General features: G+C 40.2%; 1 protein-coding gene across 1 annotated transcript in view; it reads left to right on the forward strand.

Annotated features, from left to right (window-relative positions):
• Positions 1 to 14,903, forward strand: part of Lrrc6 (leucine rich repeat containing 6) — an 89,429-nt gene extending 74,526 nt beyond the window's left edge. The window contains exons 11-12 of the mRNA XM_028773291.1: positions 7,367 to 7,452; positions 14,542 to 14,903. Of these exons, the coding sequence (XP_028629124.1) occupies positions 7,367 to 7,452; positions 14,542 to 14,719 (264 nt within the window). The 3' untranslated portion in view covers positions 14,720 to 14,903. The remainder of the gene's footprint in view (positions 1 to 7,366; positions 7,453 to 14,541) is intronic.
• The last annotated feature ends 2,896 nt before the right edge of the window (positions 14,904 to 17,799 follow it).

Genomic DNA, 17,799 nt, shown 5'->3' on the forward strand with positions numbered 1-17,799 from the left:
AATACTATGCCTATTTATCTGATCATGAACTTTTAAGCTTTATGCTTATTTACATACAGGAAATTTTCTACAGGAAAAATTTCACGAGTATTGAGAAGTTTGCAGGGCATAGCAAACCATCTTTTCATTCCCAGTCCTCAGCAATTTTGCTCTTTCAGAAGCAGACAACACTGCCAATTTTCCATCAGAAACAGTTTAAAAATTCAATGCCAGTGAGACTACAATGGAAGAGTCCTCTCATAAATTGCTAAGGGAAATGGGAAGTGATCTAAGCCTTTTGGAAATAAAAACTGTCATCATATATCAAACCTTAAAATGTATGCTGTGACTTCATAATTGTAATTTTTACTCTGTAGAAAAAATAAATCAGTGATCCATTTATACAATGGGTAGCTAACATGGTATAATTATTGAGAAATTGTAAAATATTGTGTTTCTATAAATAGTCCATTACAGAACAGTATATACATATAATATATAATGGAACATTAGACAGTTGTTATTGTTCATCCATAGCTTCATGTTATCCTAGATCCTACGTTGATTCCTGGAATGCTGTCAACCTCCCTTAAATATGAATTCTGTAAATGAATTACATATAGAGAAGTATACAGCGATGAGACAGTTCAGCCAGAGCATCTGATCAGCATACACAAAAATGGGGTTCACTCCAGTACAATACATACACACACACACACACACACACACACACACACACAAATGCACAGGCACATGCATAACACTACCACCACCACCAACAACCAGAGAAGCCTAAATGCTCTGTAATCAGTCAGTACAAACTCAAAACTTGCCAGAACGCAAGAATCAGATAGAAAACATCTGCTGACAGACTGGAACCCCAGGCTACTATCTGAAGACTTGTGTAGAAACTACTGAACTTTGTTCTAATAGTACCTAAAGGTCTGAGAATCACAGGGCAGGGCAGTTAGCATCTCATACAGAACCAGCAAGGGCAGTAGTTGAAACAGCATAGAGCGTATACACTGGTCTAGTTTGTATGGGGCTGCCCACATGAGAAAAAAAGATGGAAACCAGAAATCACTTTGAAGCATACTGAAAGGCTTCAAGTAAACTTTTCGTTGAAAAGTTTTTTAATTGATTAATCAATTTTCTTTATATCTCAATCGAAGCTTCTCCTCCCTCCTCTCCTCTCAGTCCATCTCTCTCTCACCTCATCCCCTTCTTTCTCCTAAGGAAAGGAGAGTCCTCCCATGGAGATCAATGCACCTCGGCATATCAATTTGCATCAGGACTAGACCTGTCTTCTACTGAGGCTAGACAAGGCAGCCCAGTTAAGAGACTCAAAGGCAGGCAACAGAGTTAAAGACAGCTGCTGCTCCTGCTGTTAGGGGTCCCACATGAAGACCACGATACACAACTATCACATACGTGCAGAGGGCCTAGATGCATCCCATACATGCTTTCTGTTGGGCTGTTCAGTCTCTGTGGAGCTCTAAGGTTAGTTGATTCTGTAGGTTTTCTCGTGGTGTCCTTGACCTCTCTGGCTCTTTCAATCCTTCCTCCCACTCTCTAACAGGATTTCCTAAGCTCTGCTTAATGTTTAGTTGTGCATTTCTACATCTGTTTTCATCTTCTGTTGGGAGAAGCCTCTCAGATAACAATTATGCTAGTCACCTGTCTGCAAGTATAGCAGAGTATCATTAATTGGGTCAGGGATGGGCTCTCTCGCATGGGATTGGTTTCAAGCTGGAGCCAGCCATTGGATAGCCATTGCTTCAATTTCTGATACATCTTTATGCCTGCACATCTTGTAGGCAGGACGATTGTGGGTCAAAGATTTTGTGGCTGGGTTAGTGTTCCCATCCCTATATTGGAATCTTTTCTAATTACTGGAGTTGGCTGCTTCAAGTTTTATATTCCCCATTGCTAGGAGTCTTAGCTAGGATCACCCTCATAGATTCCTGGGAGTGTCCATTGTCTTAGGTTCTAGGTTGTCCCAGAGATGTTGTCCCCACCCCGTGGATTCCAGCGCTCTTTCCTAGCACTCTCTCCCTTCATCCTTGACCTACTATATCCCTCCTGCTTCCCTCCTCATCCCCTCCCCAACCCAGTTCCCTCCCTCCCTCCACCCCAATGTCTCTTCTGTTTCCCCTATTCAGTGAGATTCAGGTGTCCCCATTTGTGCTCTCCGTGTTACTTAGCTTCTCTGGGTCTGTGGATTGTAGCATGGATATTTTCTACTTTATGGATAATATCGTCTTATAAGTGAGTACACACCATGTTTGTCTTTCTGGAATTTCCTTACTCAGGATGATATATTCTAGTTCTATCCATTTGCCTGCAAATTTCATGATTGTTTTTAAAGGCCGAGTAATATTCCATTGTGTAAATGTACCACATTTTCTTTATCCATTCTTCTGTTGAGGGACATATAAGTTGTTTCCAGTTTTAATTACAAATTAAATTTGTCAATTACAAATAACATTGCTATGAACATAATTCAGCAGGTGTCCTTGTGGTACTGTGGAACATTGTTTGGATGGTGTGGTAGAGCAGGGTCTTGAGGTAGAACAATTCCCAGTTGTCTGAGAAACCATCAAATTGCTTTTTAAAGTGGTCAGACAAGTTTGCATTCCCACCAGCAATGGAGGAATCTTTCCCATGGGCTTTCTTCCCATTCCAATGGAAGAACACCAACATGTGCTGTTACTTGAGACTTTGAACTCAGCCATTCTGATAGGTGTAAGATGGAATCTCAGAGTCTTTTTGATTTGCCAAGTTTTAATAGAGGTCAAAGTTAAAACTGAGAGACAGTGAACTCTGTAAGGAAATGTAATTTTTACATACACTGTTATCTTACAAAGCAGGTTAAATTGATGAGGCTTTATAGGTGTTCTTCTTGCTATCACACACTTTGCCTAAGTGAATGAGGAAGTTTAAATATTCCTTATGAGCTCGCATGAACAAGTGAGTAAATTACCACAAAGCTTTTGTCACCTCATATGAGAAGTCTGAACGCCTCACAGGGATGCAGAACATGTGCTGTCAAGTCTCCAGCTTCATCCCCAGGAGTGACTAACCTGGTCCCATGTGACTTATGTGCTCATTTACTTTACTGTCTTTATCCTGCTTTTGTCTTTCCCAGGAACGTTCTCTATTTCTGTCTTCTGGAAAACATGGTGTTTCTTTCCATCATGAAACATGATGTGCTTTCTTAGAGCCCTTGGCCATGTCTGTCTTTCAGTTACATCCATCCAGGCATTTCAGTTGGTTATATCTTTATCCTTTGTGAAATGACCAGAGGGTATTTCTAATCTTTCAGTCTTTATCTCTCCCATAGTGCTTAACCCATAGTAGATGCTTACCAAATGATTTATTAAGCAAGCCCAATGGAAATAACATTTAAAACTGTGGAAAAAAATGAAGTCTCCAAGAGAAATTTATTGTCATTTTAATTCACATTATATTTAAAAAGCAGAGTCAAATTTGTAAAAAAAAAAAAAAAGTAAAGAATTAATTACTGTGGTAATGCATTATGTTAAACCAATCTCTTACTTTCTAAGAGACTGGTATTTTGCAGGACTTGATAGCTGAGTTAATAATGTGTTTTAAGGTCACCTAAGACTTAAGACTGCCATCCTACTGCATACTCAGCCTTTTTGTTTAACCTGCCCTTTAGAGAACCATGTTAACAGCCTAACGTGTTTACCTTGGATAATCAACTTTTATAGCCTAAGCCAAGGCATGGCTATAATCTTAAATTATGTACTCTCCTATGCTCCCGACGCAGAGTAATACAAGCATGCTGTGATAATCATTTGCTGAAAACAGCAAAAATAGACATCGAAAGCAATCTTATCACATGGATATCCACCATCAATGTTGAGGATGGCACTTGGATATTGCTCGATAGACAATGATGTTTGCAATGCTCAATTGGGTCAATTGGAGGTCAGTTAGCACCAGTGGTTTGTTCACTGGTAAAACTGCTTAAGGATTTCTGGAATGTATCCTTCATCCCCTCCCCATGTGATGCGTCTTGTGAAGCTCAATAACTGCAGAGCGTAGCTCTTTGTGAGGGAGGATGGAAGACACGGAGAAAATGAAGCAGAGAATTCAAATCTGGGCTTATGCATGCTTAGTGACTCCAAGTGCTATGATTTCTTTACTTAAGGTGGCACTGATGCACTATTGGTGACTCAGAGTTTATGATTAATGTGTTTAACCACTGATTGTTGCGGACTTTCCTTAGTAAATATCCTTCTGTTTCGTTTCTTCCCATCCCTTTATTTAAATTTATAAGCAAGTTTTCAACTAAAACAATTATTGTCCATGCTTATTTAGCTAGATTCATATAAGTTACTATTGATTTGAACCATATTAAATTATTCTCCTAAACACTGGAAATAGTTATAGATTAGCAGTTTCTATGTTTCTGTGTTTTAGAAAAAAATGGGGGTGGGTGGGGATCAAGAGCTTAGTTTCTCTTTTGTAGCTGCTTCACAATGCAGCCAGAGTCTATTTACTATCAGTAAAGCAGCCATATGCATTTTAATAGCATTCATATAGAAGAAGGTTTGAGTTCTGGCTACTGCTGCAGGAGGTAAAGAGACTCCAACTCAGGCTGCTAGCCAAGCAAAGGTTGGAAAACCAGTGCTCAGAAAAGCTATAGGTGGAGTTTGCGTATTCTGTGGAAAACTGAGCCATCTCTTTGCATCCGTGTTCTATCCCAGCTCCCGAGAGCAAGCCTCCAAGAGTTAAAGCAATGTACCAGCATTAAAATGTTAATTTGGACCTCTGTGCCTGTTTTAGAATTGAATTTTCGAGGAGTTGATTACATTTCTCTCTGTGGGCTCAGGAAACTGTTAGTCTCACATTATCTAATTTATTGAACATATTTCAGACCTTAGAACTTTTCCGTTAGTTATTCCTAAACAAACATGGGACAAATGAGTAAGACACTGCTCAATGAGCATTGCCAACTAGAGGAAGTACAGCCACAGGGCTATGGGAAAATGAATGACAGGACCCCTGGCCCTCTGAGTCTATACCCTACCAGACAGGGTCTCCCTGTGCTTGATGGGAAAGCTGATGATGATGGAGTCCCATGTTAACAGGAATGCCAGTGTCCGTATCTTTTTTTCCTCGTGGCTGATGTCTTGATTCCCTGTAACTTTCAAACTTAAAATTGTCCCTGAAACAAACTGTGCTGAAAATATCTTTTAAAAATAAGAAGCACATTTAGATTCTGGTGTACAGCAAATTCTCCGTGAAGAAAATTTCCAAATCTGTGACTCTATTTGCATTTCCACAAAAACAGAGAATCTGTGTGCCTAATATGTGACAAATAACAGTGTTAGAAGCCAGCATTTTAAGACTCTCATTATGCACAGGTTCTCATTCTTGCTAGTGTGTTTACAAAGGGAAGTCATATAAAATTTGCAGCCCCCACAACAAAGCTGATATTTTATTTTTAAGTCTGATATTTTTTATTGGATATTTTATTTATTTACATTTCAGATGTCATCCCCTTTTCCCATTTCCCCTCCCTAGAAGCCCCCCCATCTCATCCCCCCTCCTCCTATTTGCTTTTATACCATTTTAATTACATGCAAGTATTAAGGTCAGTTCTAGATTGAGGAACTAGCAATACAATAGATGTAAATAGTCAAGGAACAAGCAAATTAAGTCTGATATTTTAATGCATGTGAACTCACGGTAATGCCAAATAGAATAATTAAGGAATTTTAAAAATAAAAGGTGTTAAGGTGCCACTGTACCTTAGAACCAAAAAGCAGGTTCTAAGATGTAGATGACTCTGCAAAATATCAAGGCACATCCAATGATCAACTCCTGAGAAGGGAGAGAAGGCCCCATGAGTGGGAGATATGGGAGATGGGAGAAGCTGAGCAATGATGCAGGGTTAACCAAGGCCTGGGCCGCCACCCTTCTGTGAGCTCAGGGGAAAGTGCAAATCAAATCCTTAGTCAAATGGCAAAAAATTATTTTCCTATATATGAATTTGGTTATGCATCCAGGTGGACAAACTTGGGAGTGTGGCTAAACCAGGCCACCAACTCCCTTCCCAAATGCAAATGTGAGCACAGCATGCTTGGCTGAGCCAGCAGATGACCCGGGTGGTGACAAGACCTCTGAGACCAAGTCTAAGGACAGTGGGTAACAGCCGCGTGGCACACCGAGTATCTTCAGACAGAAGAGAAAAGGATGGCAGGTGGATGGCAGCTTTCAAAACAATGACTTCCTCCTGTTCCTCCTGGGAGGGTGTGTCCTAGAATGAGTCTTCTTTCTGTCAAAAAGGAGATGATGAGTGTGAGTGAGAGATGAAAGTCCTGCGTGACATTTGAATGAAAAGGACAAATGACCCTGAATTGTTTACCAGACCCACGTAATACAAAGAATGAGTTTTAAAGGCCTCAATCCTGACTCCAAATAATCTCTGTCTCAGGAATGCTGCTCAGGGCTGAAGGAAGTCATAAGTAAAGCATGTGACAAAGATAATAAAGGTTAGTTTAGGCTTGTGGTACAGCTGAGATCGGATATAGAGTAGTGGATCCTCTTCCTCCTCCACTGAGAGAGCTTAGACACTTATTGAGGACACAAATTAGATGATTCTTTGGCTTTGAACAGTCTTTGTTGGATGGGATTAGTCAGATTTCTTTTTTATTGAGGTCTGAACATGCTTAACACTGAATTTATCTAGTGTAAAAGTAGAACTACAGAATTTTCAGACCCAGAAAGGACCTTTGAGAGCAGTTTCCATCCTAATTTCAAAGAAGAAGCAACAAGAAGTCTAACTGGAAGTAGGGTGCTGACATTTCCTCCTAGGGTGCTTTCTGTGCAGGACGTTCCTATGGGGCAACACCCAACCAGGGTCTGCTCACATCAGCATCCTGTCCCCAACTCTTCCCTTAATTGATTGCCATCTTGTTGGCTCTCAGATAAAAATACATTTGGGAATAAATTAGTTCACTAAGCTGGGCAGTGGTGGCACATGCCTTTAATCCCAGCACTTGGGAGGCAGAGGCAGGCAGATTTCTGAGTTCGAGGCCAGCCTGATCTACAGAGTGAGTTCCAGGACAGCCAGGGCTACACAGGGGAACCCTGTCTCACCTCTCCCCCCACAAAAAAAATTAGTTCACTAAATCTGCATGCTTGGCTTTGGCAATCTTTCGATAGCTTGAGGTTTTGCAAGACTGTTGTGTTTAAGAGGCTTAAATTATGACCCTCACATGGAATACATAGAGAGAAAAACTTAGATGCCTTATAGCTTAAAAAAATTACACAAAGACCTATGCTGCTTGTTTTTTTAAGGGCATATCATGGAAGAATACAGCACTCTACACATGTCATATTTTTATTTTAGGTAGGAGAAATGATCACAGGAGGTCAACGAACACCCATGTCTGTGAAAACCACTTCTTGTAGCAGCAAGGAACAAACAAACCCCAGGTATGATGTCCCCAACTGTCTTCATCAATATGACATTTTTCTCTTCATTATCACGTGCTGGAGAGGATGCAGCTCTCCAAGTGGTATAAAAGTTTAATGTTTGAAAATGCCTCAGACCATTCATATTCCTGTTTGTTTCAACTCCCGAGACTCTTGGCTTTCAAGACTGTTGATCTTCAAAACTTCAACCTGTGTCCACGCAGGTGCCAACTGCTTGTGTAAATGGTAGTAAGACCAACAATATCCGCTATGGCTGCTGACATTTGCTGAACACTTGCTTTGTACCCTCATCAATCTATTCAAGCCCCACTTTCTAATGATGTTTTGAGTGTAGCTTGTTGAAACAGTTTAAGTTCATTAAAAAAAAAAGTTCTTGTTAATCCATGTATACTCCCTTGTCACCCAAGCTTCTGGGTTTCCTAGATAGAAGCCTCTATTACTGCCCTCTTTACAGTGTCCTGAGACACTGAGGTCATCTTTAGGTCTCTGTCTAAATTCATTTTCCAGCAGAACCTGCCCTCTCCCAAAAGAAAACTCACCCATTTCTAGTATTCCACACTATTAGAAACCTCTCCTGCAATGTTCTGACCCTGCCTCCTGGAAAGCTTCAATCTTCTGTAAACACTCCAGCATGAAAAGTACCTTGTCCAAAGCTTTCCTGGTTTCCAGGCTCTGGAGTCAGACCTCAGTTCCTTGAGCTATTCTACTTCTCATGAATTCCAGACTCTTAACATCCAGATGGTAAAATCTATTTTGGACTGAGGCAAACTTATCTCTGTGTTCCAAATGTGTATGCTGAATTACATCATATAAAAAAAAATACCTGCACAAGAGCCGTGTTTGTGCTTTGCATCATAAAACCTCAGCTATTTGTATAGCCAAAGACAACTGTGGAGGTTTTGTAGTGACTTTTAAATATTGCATTTGCTTGAACAGATACTGAATTGAGTTTCTACTGAAAACTGACTCTGTGTTTTTAACCTTGGAAAGCCATTCATAATTCCCAATGTGGTGGGTTTCACTCCAGATAACAGATCCTAGGTTACCACAACTTATGTGAATATTATTTATAATCAACCTCAACACTCTCAAGCCATGTAAACAATCTGAACTAATTGGGAAGCTATGGTGGAATAGGAAGGCAAAGCACTGCGGTTTGGAGAGGTTTATTAGAGCCCAGGAAAACTATCGTTACTATGATTTGTTGGCAGTTGGAGATGTCTGAGCAAAGTACTTTTACAAAGTACTCACTTTCATTGTGGCGAAAGCTTTTGTCACAACCCAACATCCAAGGCTCATGTGGAAATTGTTTGTGGAGCCCCTTCCTCACTGACAAACTTCAGTCTACACTTTAGCTCCTCTTTGTGTACATTGTAGCTCTTAACACTGTGCTACAAAGGGAATGTGCTACAGGTTCCTCAAAGGTGGAGTTATTTCTGAGTGCAGGTGCTGAGACCCTCAAAAAAACAATCTTTCATCATCAAAATAGCACTGCACAAAAAAGCTTCTCACTGAGATGCAAAGCTGAATTCACCCAAGATCACAAAACAAGTACAAGGTCAATCAATCCGGAACCATTGCCCGTTGTGATGAGCCTTCCTGCCCTGTGGGCTACTAGTGAACATGAGATCTCGATTGAGATTTACAGTGGCTTTATGATTGATGCTTTCTTTGCCTGATTCTAGGAATCTTATCCTACCCTCATGCTCCAGTGCTTTGTAATCTTGCCTTTTGTGTATAGGTGTGCTCTACCAGTAACTGAGTTTTGTTTAAAGTATTTTCTAGTCTCCATGTCTCAAAAAGTCAGACATCAAGGCCATTGTGCCATAAATCATGCATCGGAATATGCAGGTCTTAATTCTGCTTCTGGATTTTACCTGTTCTACTTCCATTACTTCCATCATTTTTATAATAAGTTTTTATAACTTTTAGGCAAGATCTTCTTACCTTCCTGAAGAGCAGTTTGGCTGTTCTTGTCTCTTTGCGTGCCTACATAATTTTTCGAATCAACTTTTCTGATTTCACATGCAAATCATTATCAGTCCATTTTTCATTGTTACATTGAAAAAACAGAAGCAGGTTAACTAGAAACAAATGAGCTTTACGCAGTTCACAGTTTTGGAAGTTCAAAGCCAGCCTTGTAAAGGCATTCCAAGTGTGTGACTTTCATCTGAGGCACGTGTGTAAGGAAAAAGTCACACCACCAATCAGGAGGCTAGACAAATTCAGACTACTTATCTGATCTCAGAAGGACTAAGTCCAAAGAGGAGACCAGCATTCCTGCATTCCTTTTTAAAGGCAGCATGCTGACGACCTCAGAAACTGCCAGCAGGCCCAAGCACAGGAAACTTAAGGGTTGAAACTATGGCACACGTTTATTCTCTCAGTATCACTCCCTCTATCTGTCTCTATCTCTGGCTCTTCTCTTCCATCCCTCTCCACTCCATACTCTAGAGATTATATTTAGGATTGTATATACAAATCAATTAAGGAGATGAGTCCTTCTAGAAATAGGCTGATGGCTTAATGTGGTATCGTTTGTGTTGTGCTGGTTCTGTTCCCATGTAGGAAAGATGTGGGGAGTTGTGGAAGCTTCCATCAAGTTTACAGTGAAAAGTCTGTGATGGCTACACAGTGTGTAGCAGCATCATATTTCATGCAGGAAGTCCTTAAAGGATCTATGTATAAAGCTATGAGAGTAAAGTCTAAACTGCCATGACCATGAGAACCATCAAGAGAGGCCATGTGTTTAGAGCTGTGCAGTCCCTTGGCATTCATATGATGCATGCCAATCATGGAACTCTAAGATTTAATTCTTGCTCTTCTGTTGGCTTTCAGTCTTGCTTTGGTTCCATTCCCCATAGATGAATTCCTCCCTGTTGGGATGGAACCTTATGCTCTGTGCTATTTATTGTATAGTAAAAACATCTAATGCTGTTTTTGATTTTATAAGGGGCTCACAACTAAGATAGCTCCTTGAGTATCAGTAGACAGTAAGCATGAACTTAGGTTATTGAGTATTGCTGGAGTTGTAAGACTCTCATGATTGAATCTAGGGTCTTTCACATTCTAGACTATCACTGAGCTACAGCCACAGATCTCCTTTTTACTTTTAGTGTGTGTCTCACTAAGTTGTCCTCCTAATCCTTGAACAACAGACCATGTTGAGGTTACAGGCATGAATCACTATGCCTGGTAACTGTGGAGACTCTTAAGTTTAACTAAATGCATTTTAAGGAAGTTGAGTGTAATAGATCAGGGTCTGTTACAGTTTCTCCACAAACATTGAGTCATTCAATGCTTAGGCTGATTGAGTTGTGTTCCCTAGGTTATAAAATCCAAGAAAACAACTTTCTGGGGTATTTTAACAATGGTACAAGCTGAGCTGACACATATGTAACTTTATCTAATCCTGGGCAATTTCATAAACTTTGTGGGACCACCTCCCAGTGAATTCTAGACTTCTCTTGTTTTCTATAAAAAATAAATACATTTCTTTCCCTCCCTCCCTCTCTCCTTCCCTCCCTCTCTCTCTGTCTCTGTCTCTCTCTGTGTGTTTGTGTGTATGTGTGTGTATGTGTGTGTTTGTCTTTTGTGTGTGTGTGTGTTCCTGTGTGTGTGTGCCTGTGTGTGTGTGTGTGTGTGTATGGACTCAGTCTCACTGGACTCAGGCAAGATGTTAAGCAATACAAAGCCAATCTGCCTTAAATTCCATTGCCTTCTCAGAGACCAGAGAGTTGCTTGTCCAGGGAGCCTTCATGCATGCTTCAGGCTAGGTGGCTCAGAATATGCTGTTATGTACTGTTTTTCACCTGAATTCCAGACTTAGGTTTTCAAAACACATGGTGTTGTCAATTTGACAGCTTATGATAAACATTTCAGCCCTCCCAGGCCACACTGAAGCAGTTTCCCTTAGCATGAATAATTTCCCTCAGTGAAGAGAATAATTGTCAGTAGATGATGGTAAAGCTCTGCATCAGAAATTCCACAGGACTCCTTTGTGATTCACCTATAGGGCCTTCCAGAGACTCCAAGCAGTATCCTTATACGACACTGACACCCCAAGTACCATAGTAGAGCAGCTTATACAGCAGCCTGGACTTGTTCAAGAGCTTTCTCCTGTTCCAGGTCTCACACAAAGCCATCAGTGTCTGAGTCATTTGGTAAAAGGGCTGGAGTAATCCACCCAAGTGAAGAATGTGCTATCTCAAGAATCCAAACAGGCCCACGTGGCTCTTCTTGGTGGTGGGAGAGGCCAGGTACAATAACTTATCCTTCACCTTAGAATAGTATATCTATATGCCCTACACCAATGGACTCCTAAGAATTTCACTGAGGTAGAAAGCTCTTAAAATTTGGTTGGGTTAACTATCCTCTGGTATACATATGTGCTACCAACAAGTCCAGAGTGGTTGCGACCTCCTGATTACTTAGTCCAATTAGAATGTCATCAATATAATGGTCCAGTGTGAGATTTTGTGGAAGAAATAGATGATCAAGATCCCTTTCACTATAGAAATGCGAAGATGAGAGGAAGCAGCCTAGAAGTCATATGTATGTATATATGTATAAATTTTATTTATCTGTATGGAGCCATACAATTATGACACTTGTAGGAATATGCATAAAATGGAGATTATAAGGTTAAGAGAAATAATCCAGACTGAGATAAATATTATGTACACTGTGGTGTGTGTGTGTGTGTGTGTGTGTGTGTGTGTGTGAGAGAGAGAGAGAGAGAGAGAGAGAGAGAGAATGTTACATGAAATTAGAAAAAGTAATGCTATGTGAAGGAAAGACTATTTGTAGAGTGGATGAGAATTACCCAGAAAAGAGATGAGGGAGGGTAAAATAAGAGCACAGTATAATGATATGCACATTGTTTCACAGTGAAACACATTACTTTGTGTGCTAACTACAAAACTTAATTTCATAATACATCAGTGCCCTTTCCTCCATAGCTCCCACTCTCCACCCATTTGCTGTTTACTTCTTGGTGCTTCAACAGTAGGAGTGGTGACATCAAACAATGATCTGGAGGCCTTTTTGGTGGAGTCTTTAGAAGCAAAGTCTGAGGATAAAAAGCTGCTGTTTGTGCCTTCTTTTCTCTGAGTGACAGTACATGCATTGCTAATATACATGAAGATTTGCTTCCCAGTCTTGATTGTTTATCTCTGAGGCTTTGACTGACATCCTCCTGCTTCAGAAGGAGGTGGCAGTGTTGGTCATCTGAGGACTTAATGGGAGTAACAAGGGCTACATTGAAAGACAGTGTCTGGAATCTCCTGGAGGACCCCAGGCTCACGGTTTTTAAGGATACAGGACTCAGGACAGTTGTACTCATGACTAATATTTATTACAGAAAAAAAAAAACACAAAGCAGCACCAGCCAAAGGCAAGTCTGAAAATAACTAAGGGCAAGCTTTTAAGAGTCCTCTCCTGTAGAGAGACACAAGACACTGCAGCAGTGAGTAAAACCTTCACATGACATGGTACATTATGGAAGGTCATTAGAGGCTCAGTGCTTGGAATTTTCACTGGGGGATAGAACATGCTAGAACCCTCCTCACAGGAGGAAAGCACACAGTATGCTGCCTGTACATGCTGCTGGCACATTGCACAACCTGCCTTTCAAGGAAGTTTTATGTCATTAAAGAGATGAATGGAAGCCAGCTCCAGTTTTGCAGGTCTTCTTACCTATAGTTAGTTCTGAGGGAAAAGAGTAGCCCAGTCTCATCCTTCTGCAGTCGCTGTTCTGAGCACTAGTTTCCCCTTCTTCAGATGCTATCTAAGTCACTTCTTCAGCTAAGGTACAGTCCATTCTTGACATTTGTTCCCCCTCTAGCATACAGAGTTTATTTACAGTCTACAGGGTATATATGCTTGGTATTCTCCCTCAACAAATCCATGGGTATTACTCAAAACACTGACAGGAATTAATTCAAATGTCTTGAAGGGCTGAACAGAATCTAGGAGTGAGGAGGAGATTTCAAGCACTATTTTCCCCAAGAGAATAGACTTTCCACATCCCAACAGAGAGTATCTGCTGGACACATTTGACCTAAGGATGTCACTTTGTAACTCCTACAAAAAAAAAAAAACAGAGACAAATTTTTACATAAATCCATTACTTTTCCAAAGAAGTATAGTACTTTTTTATTTACAGAATAATCATTTATATAACTATATGCCAAGGAACAAAATTTAAAAATACAAAATCTCAGCCTTGAGGATGCCAGCATTCTATGAAAAGAGGCCAGTATGATAGAATTCCACAATGTTTCAATAAATTCCTTGTTCTTTCATTGTACTGCACTAGGACCAGAAATTTATCATTTTACAGAGGAGGGTGTCCTTAGTTTCTACTGCAATTCCAGGATTATAGAGGCATTTGGCATGTGTCTGCTGAGTGAATAAATGAATGAATGGTACATTGATTACAAAATAGTATGTCTGTGTACCAGAAGAATCACTGGCGAAGGTTAGAAATGTGTAGGTCACTGGTCCAGAGTCCAGATGTGATGAATAAAAACTGCTTTTTAAAGAGCACAGGAATGTCTGTCCTGCACACAATTCATCTGAACACTAGGAGCTTTGGGCAATAGAGTTTCTTGCTGGTCCTCAGCAGTCATACAACCTCTAGGAATACTGGCCATGAGCAGTAGGAGCAAGTACTTGTGCTAGCAGAAGCTGGAGGTTGAGCTTTGCTGTGTTTCTGAACTTGTTGTCTAAGTATCTCCACCGTAACAAAGCCCAGGGCTTAATCTTAGCTAGAGTTCTGTTGATCCTGGCATGTGGGTCTGCTAGTTAATTTTCTAAGTTAGAAAGCCTCTCAAGTTCCTCATCTCCCATTGCCTGTATAGTAGTAGTATGGCCCTGTTTGCTAGTTTTTTCTCCATGGTCAAAATCTTATTTCTAGAATTCACTATAATTATTGAAGCTAAGGACAGTGTTTCTTTGCCCTCTGTATGCCACAGAGACACCACGAGCTAAGCACTCACTGAGTAAGTGAATACATGAGTTTAATTTCTTTGAAGCTTAATTTTAAACAATGTAAAATTAATTCCTACTTGTCTTTTTCTGTTGTAGCAGAAAGCGGATAGAAAGATTAGAAGTTGATCCCAGCAAGCATTCCTGCCCTGATGTGTCTACCATAGTGCAAGAGAAAAGACACAAACCCAAAAGAATGGAATCTCAACCCCAAGTTGAACCCAGTGAGGAAGATCCAGACTTTGATGACAACCCAGAAGTGCCTCCATTGATTTGAAACATGAGGCTGTGTTGCCATTGACTGTGACCTACAGACCCATGTTGCTTGGCGTTGGTAGTGAATATGTGTCATTCCTAGGGTAATCATAGCTCATTATCGTTTTACCTGATGTTATAATGCCTTCTTTGCATTGTAATATTCTTAAGTGAGTTTACAATTATATTACATACCTTAAATATGCTATCATTTATCACTCATCTATAACTGAACTTCAAGGTTGAAAATATGCAGTAATTTAATGCAACTATGACATTCAACATTAAGAATAAGTCATTTAATCTTTGCCTATGCAGTAGGTTGTATTATATGGTAGAGGATTTGAGCAAATTATTCAAACGCAGAAGTTAAAACTGCATTCTTGAGTCTAACGAAAATGCTTTGACATGATTTTAAACAGTGTTTTTCATTTTTCTTCTCACGTTTCTGCTTTCTCTAGTGGCATGATGTAATGGCGAGAATAAGAACTTTGACATTAGATTTCCTATATTTGGATTCCTGCTGAGTCACTGAATAAAGACTTTCAGCTGGTCTTTGATTTCCTCAGGATAGAGTGACTTCATCTGCACTATGCTAATAGTAACGATTACCTCATAGGTTATTCTCAAGGCCAGCCATGTAATTCACCCTATACGATGCCACTCTGACATTCCTTTTCTTGCTCACGCCATTCTTTGTCTTCTTTCTTTATAAAATGTGGCCTAACTGGAAACATTTTGTGACTGGGCTTTGAGGCTTCAAGATCCACATGCTTTCCTCAGTTTGTCTCTCTCTGCTTTCTGCTAGCATTTTGAGATTTGAGGTCTTGGCTGCTGCTCCAGCTTTCTGCCACCCTATGCTGTTACCCCTCTGGAACTGTAAGGCAGATAAACCCTTTCTTCTACAAGTTTCCTTGGCCATGCTGTTTTATGACTGAAACAAGGACATAATACAGAGGTCAGCAAGTGCTCGTAACAACTGAGCCATCTCTCTAGGCCCTGTCAGAGGTATGTCTTAATCTAATCATTGTGACAATCAATTTTACAGTCACAATGATACAGCAAAATTCAGGTAAAAGCTCACAGCTCCAAACCAAGCTCTCAGCCCAGGTGGATCAGAAGCCACAACTACAAGGTAAGTTGGCAAACCAGATGACAACAAATTAGGTGTGCTAGCCATATAATACCATAGTCCTTAAGTCAAGCAGCTATTACAATCATCATAAACAGAAACTTACAAAAGAAAGGGTTTATTTGGCTTTACACTTCTTGGTCAGAATCTATCATATGACAAGAACTCAAGGAAGGAACTGGGAAGCAAGAACAATGGAGGAATGTTTTCTTCTGCCTCTAGTCTATGGGTCTATGCTCAGCAAGCTTTCTTTTAATAGCCCAGGACCACCTGACTAGAGGTGGTGTCACACACAGTTGAGTGAATCCTCCTAAATTTTCTTGATTAATAATCAAGAAAATCCCTCACAGAAATGATTCAGGGCCAATCTGATCTAGATGCTTCTTGAGTCAAGCTTTCCTTTCAATGACTCTAGGCTTGAGTCAAGTTGACAATCAAAGCTAATTAGAATGCTCCATTTCTTGTTAACTTGACACACAAACACACCATTTTAGCCTCTAACTGCTCATTCTCTGTATGCAATATCTCATGTTAATATTCTCATATAAATCATAGTCTAACTTCTTCAATCCCACAGTCTTAAAAATGCAAATTGTCTCAGCTGTGGATTCCTGTAAACCTTTTTTTTTCATTTATAAAAGAAAATAATTGAGGCATAGTAAGTCTGGTCAAATCAAAGTCAAAATCCAACAGTGAAGATTTCCAATTCTGTAGTTCAATATCTCACATCTGGGACTCACTTATGACCTACTGTGCTGCAGTGTGCTTAGGCAGGTCCCTTCTCCACCTCTGTATCAGCATACACAACTTGCACTGCCGCTTTAAACTGGCTCCATCACTTCACACCTGACTCTGATGTTGGCAGGCATCCTATTGTTCTTGCTTTCTCAATGTCCCAGGATATGCTCCATTGCAACTCAGGCTACACCTTTGCCTTCGCCATAGACATCTTCTTGGCCTCACCATGTAGAGTCAAATCCTGCTGCACAGAGCAAAGTCTCATTCATCTTCTTTTCATGATCCTTTACATCCCGCAACTTTCATGCTTCTTAAAGCAATACTCTGTGGGAGACTCCTCTTATACTCCCAAATTCAGCTGCCATGACTTGTAGTTTCGGCCATCTTGGACCACAGCTTCTGTGCACTCATCCTGAGGAAAAGACTTTCTTATTGTTGAAGTGTAACAGAGAAGAGTTCACTCAAGGGTGCTGATCTCTTAGCAATCACAACTAGTTCTAAATTATCTGTCCATGAATCAGAGATTTTTTTTAACTTAAAATAATCACACCAATGGTCTCAGCAGTGTCTTTGTTTCCCACTATATTCTCAAAAGCCAGGCCTTCATAGTCTGTATTCTCTCAGAATTCTTCTCTTGTAAACTCCTACAATAATAGTTCATTAAGCTGTGAGAACTCAGTTTTTCTACCACAAAGTTCTGAACACTCTCAGAACCCTCTGACAAAACAATATAGCAAGGTTCACTGTAGCACTACCCAACCCCAGTACCAATTTCTGTTTTATTTTATTTTTTATTACTGTAACAAACACCATGACCAAAAGCAACTTGGTGAAGAAAGGGTTTGTTGGTATTATACTTCCAGGTTAGAATCTATCATACAGGAAAGTCAAGGTAAGACTTGAGATAAGAAACTAGAGGCAGAACCATGAAAAATGTTCCTTCTTTAGACATATACCCACTGCTTAGCTAGCTTTCTTATGGAATCAGGGCCATTTGCCTGGGATAATTCTACCCCAGGGAACAGGGCCCTTTCACATCAATTCACAAAGACAGTTTATTGTAGACATGCCCATAGTCCAGTCTGATCTAGGTAATTTTTTAACCATGGCTTTCCTCTCATATGACCCTAGGCTGTAACAAGTTGTTAAGTAAAGATAACTAGGAGAGATGGTGACTGATTCTTCACATCAGATTAGAATTGGAGAAGAAATCCACATTGTCATCACTCATA

Source organism: Grammomys surdaster, unplaced genomic scaffold (assembly GCF_004785775.1).
Source record: "Grammomys surdaster isolate TR1022 unplaced genomic scaffold, NIH_TR_1.0 224, whole genome shotgun sequence".
Lineage (NCBI taxonomy): Eukaryota > Metazoa > Chordata > Mammalia > Rodentia > Muridae > Grammomys > Grammomys surdaster.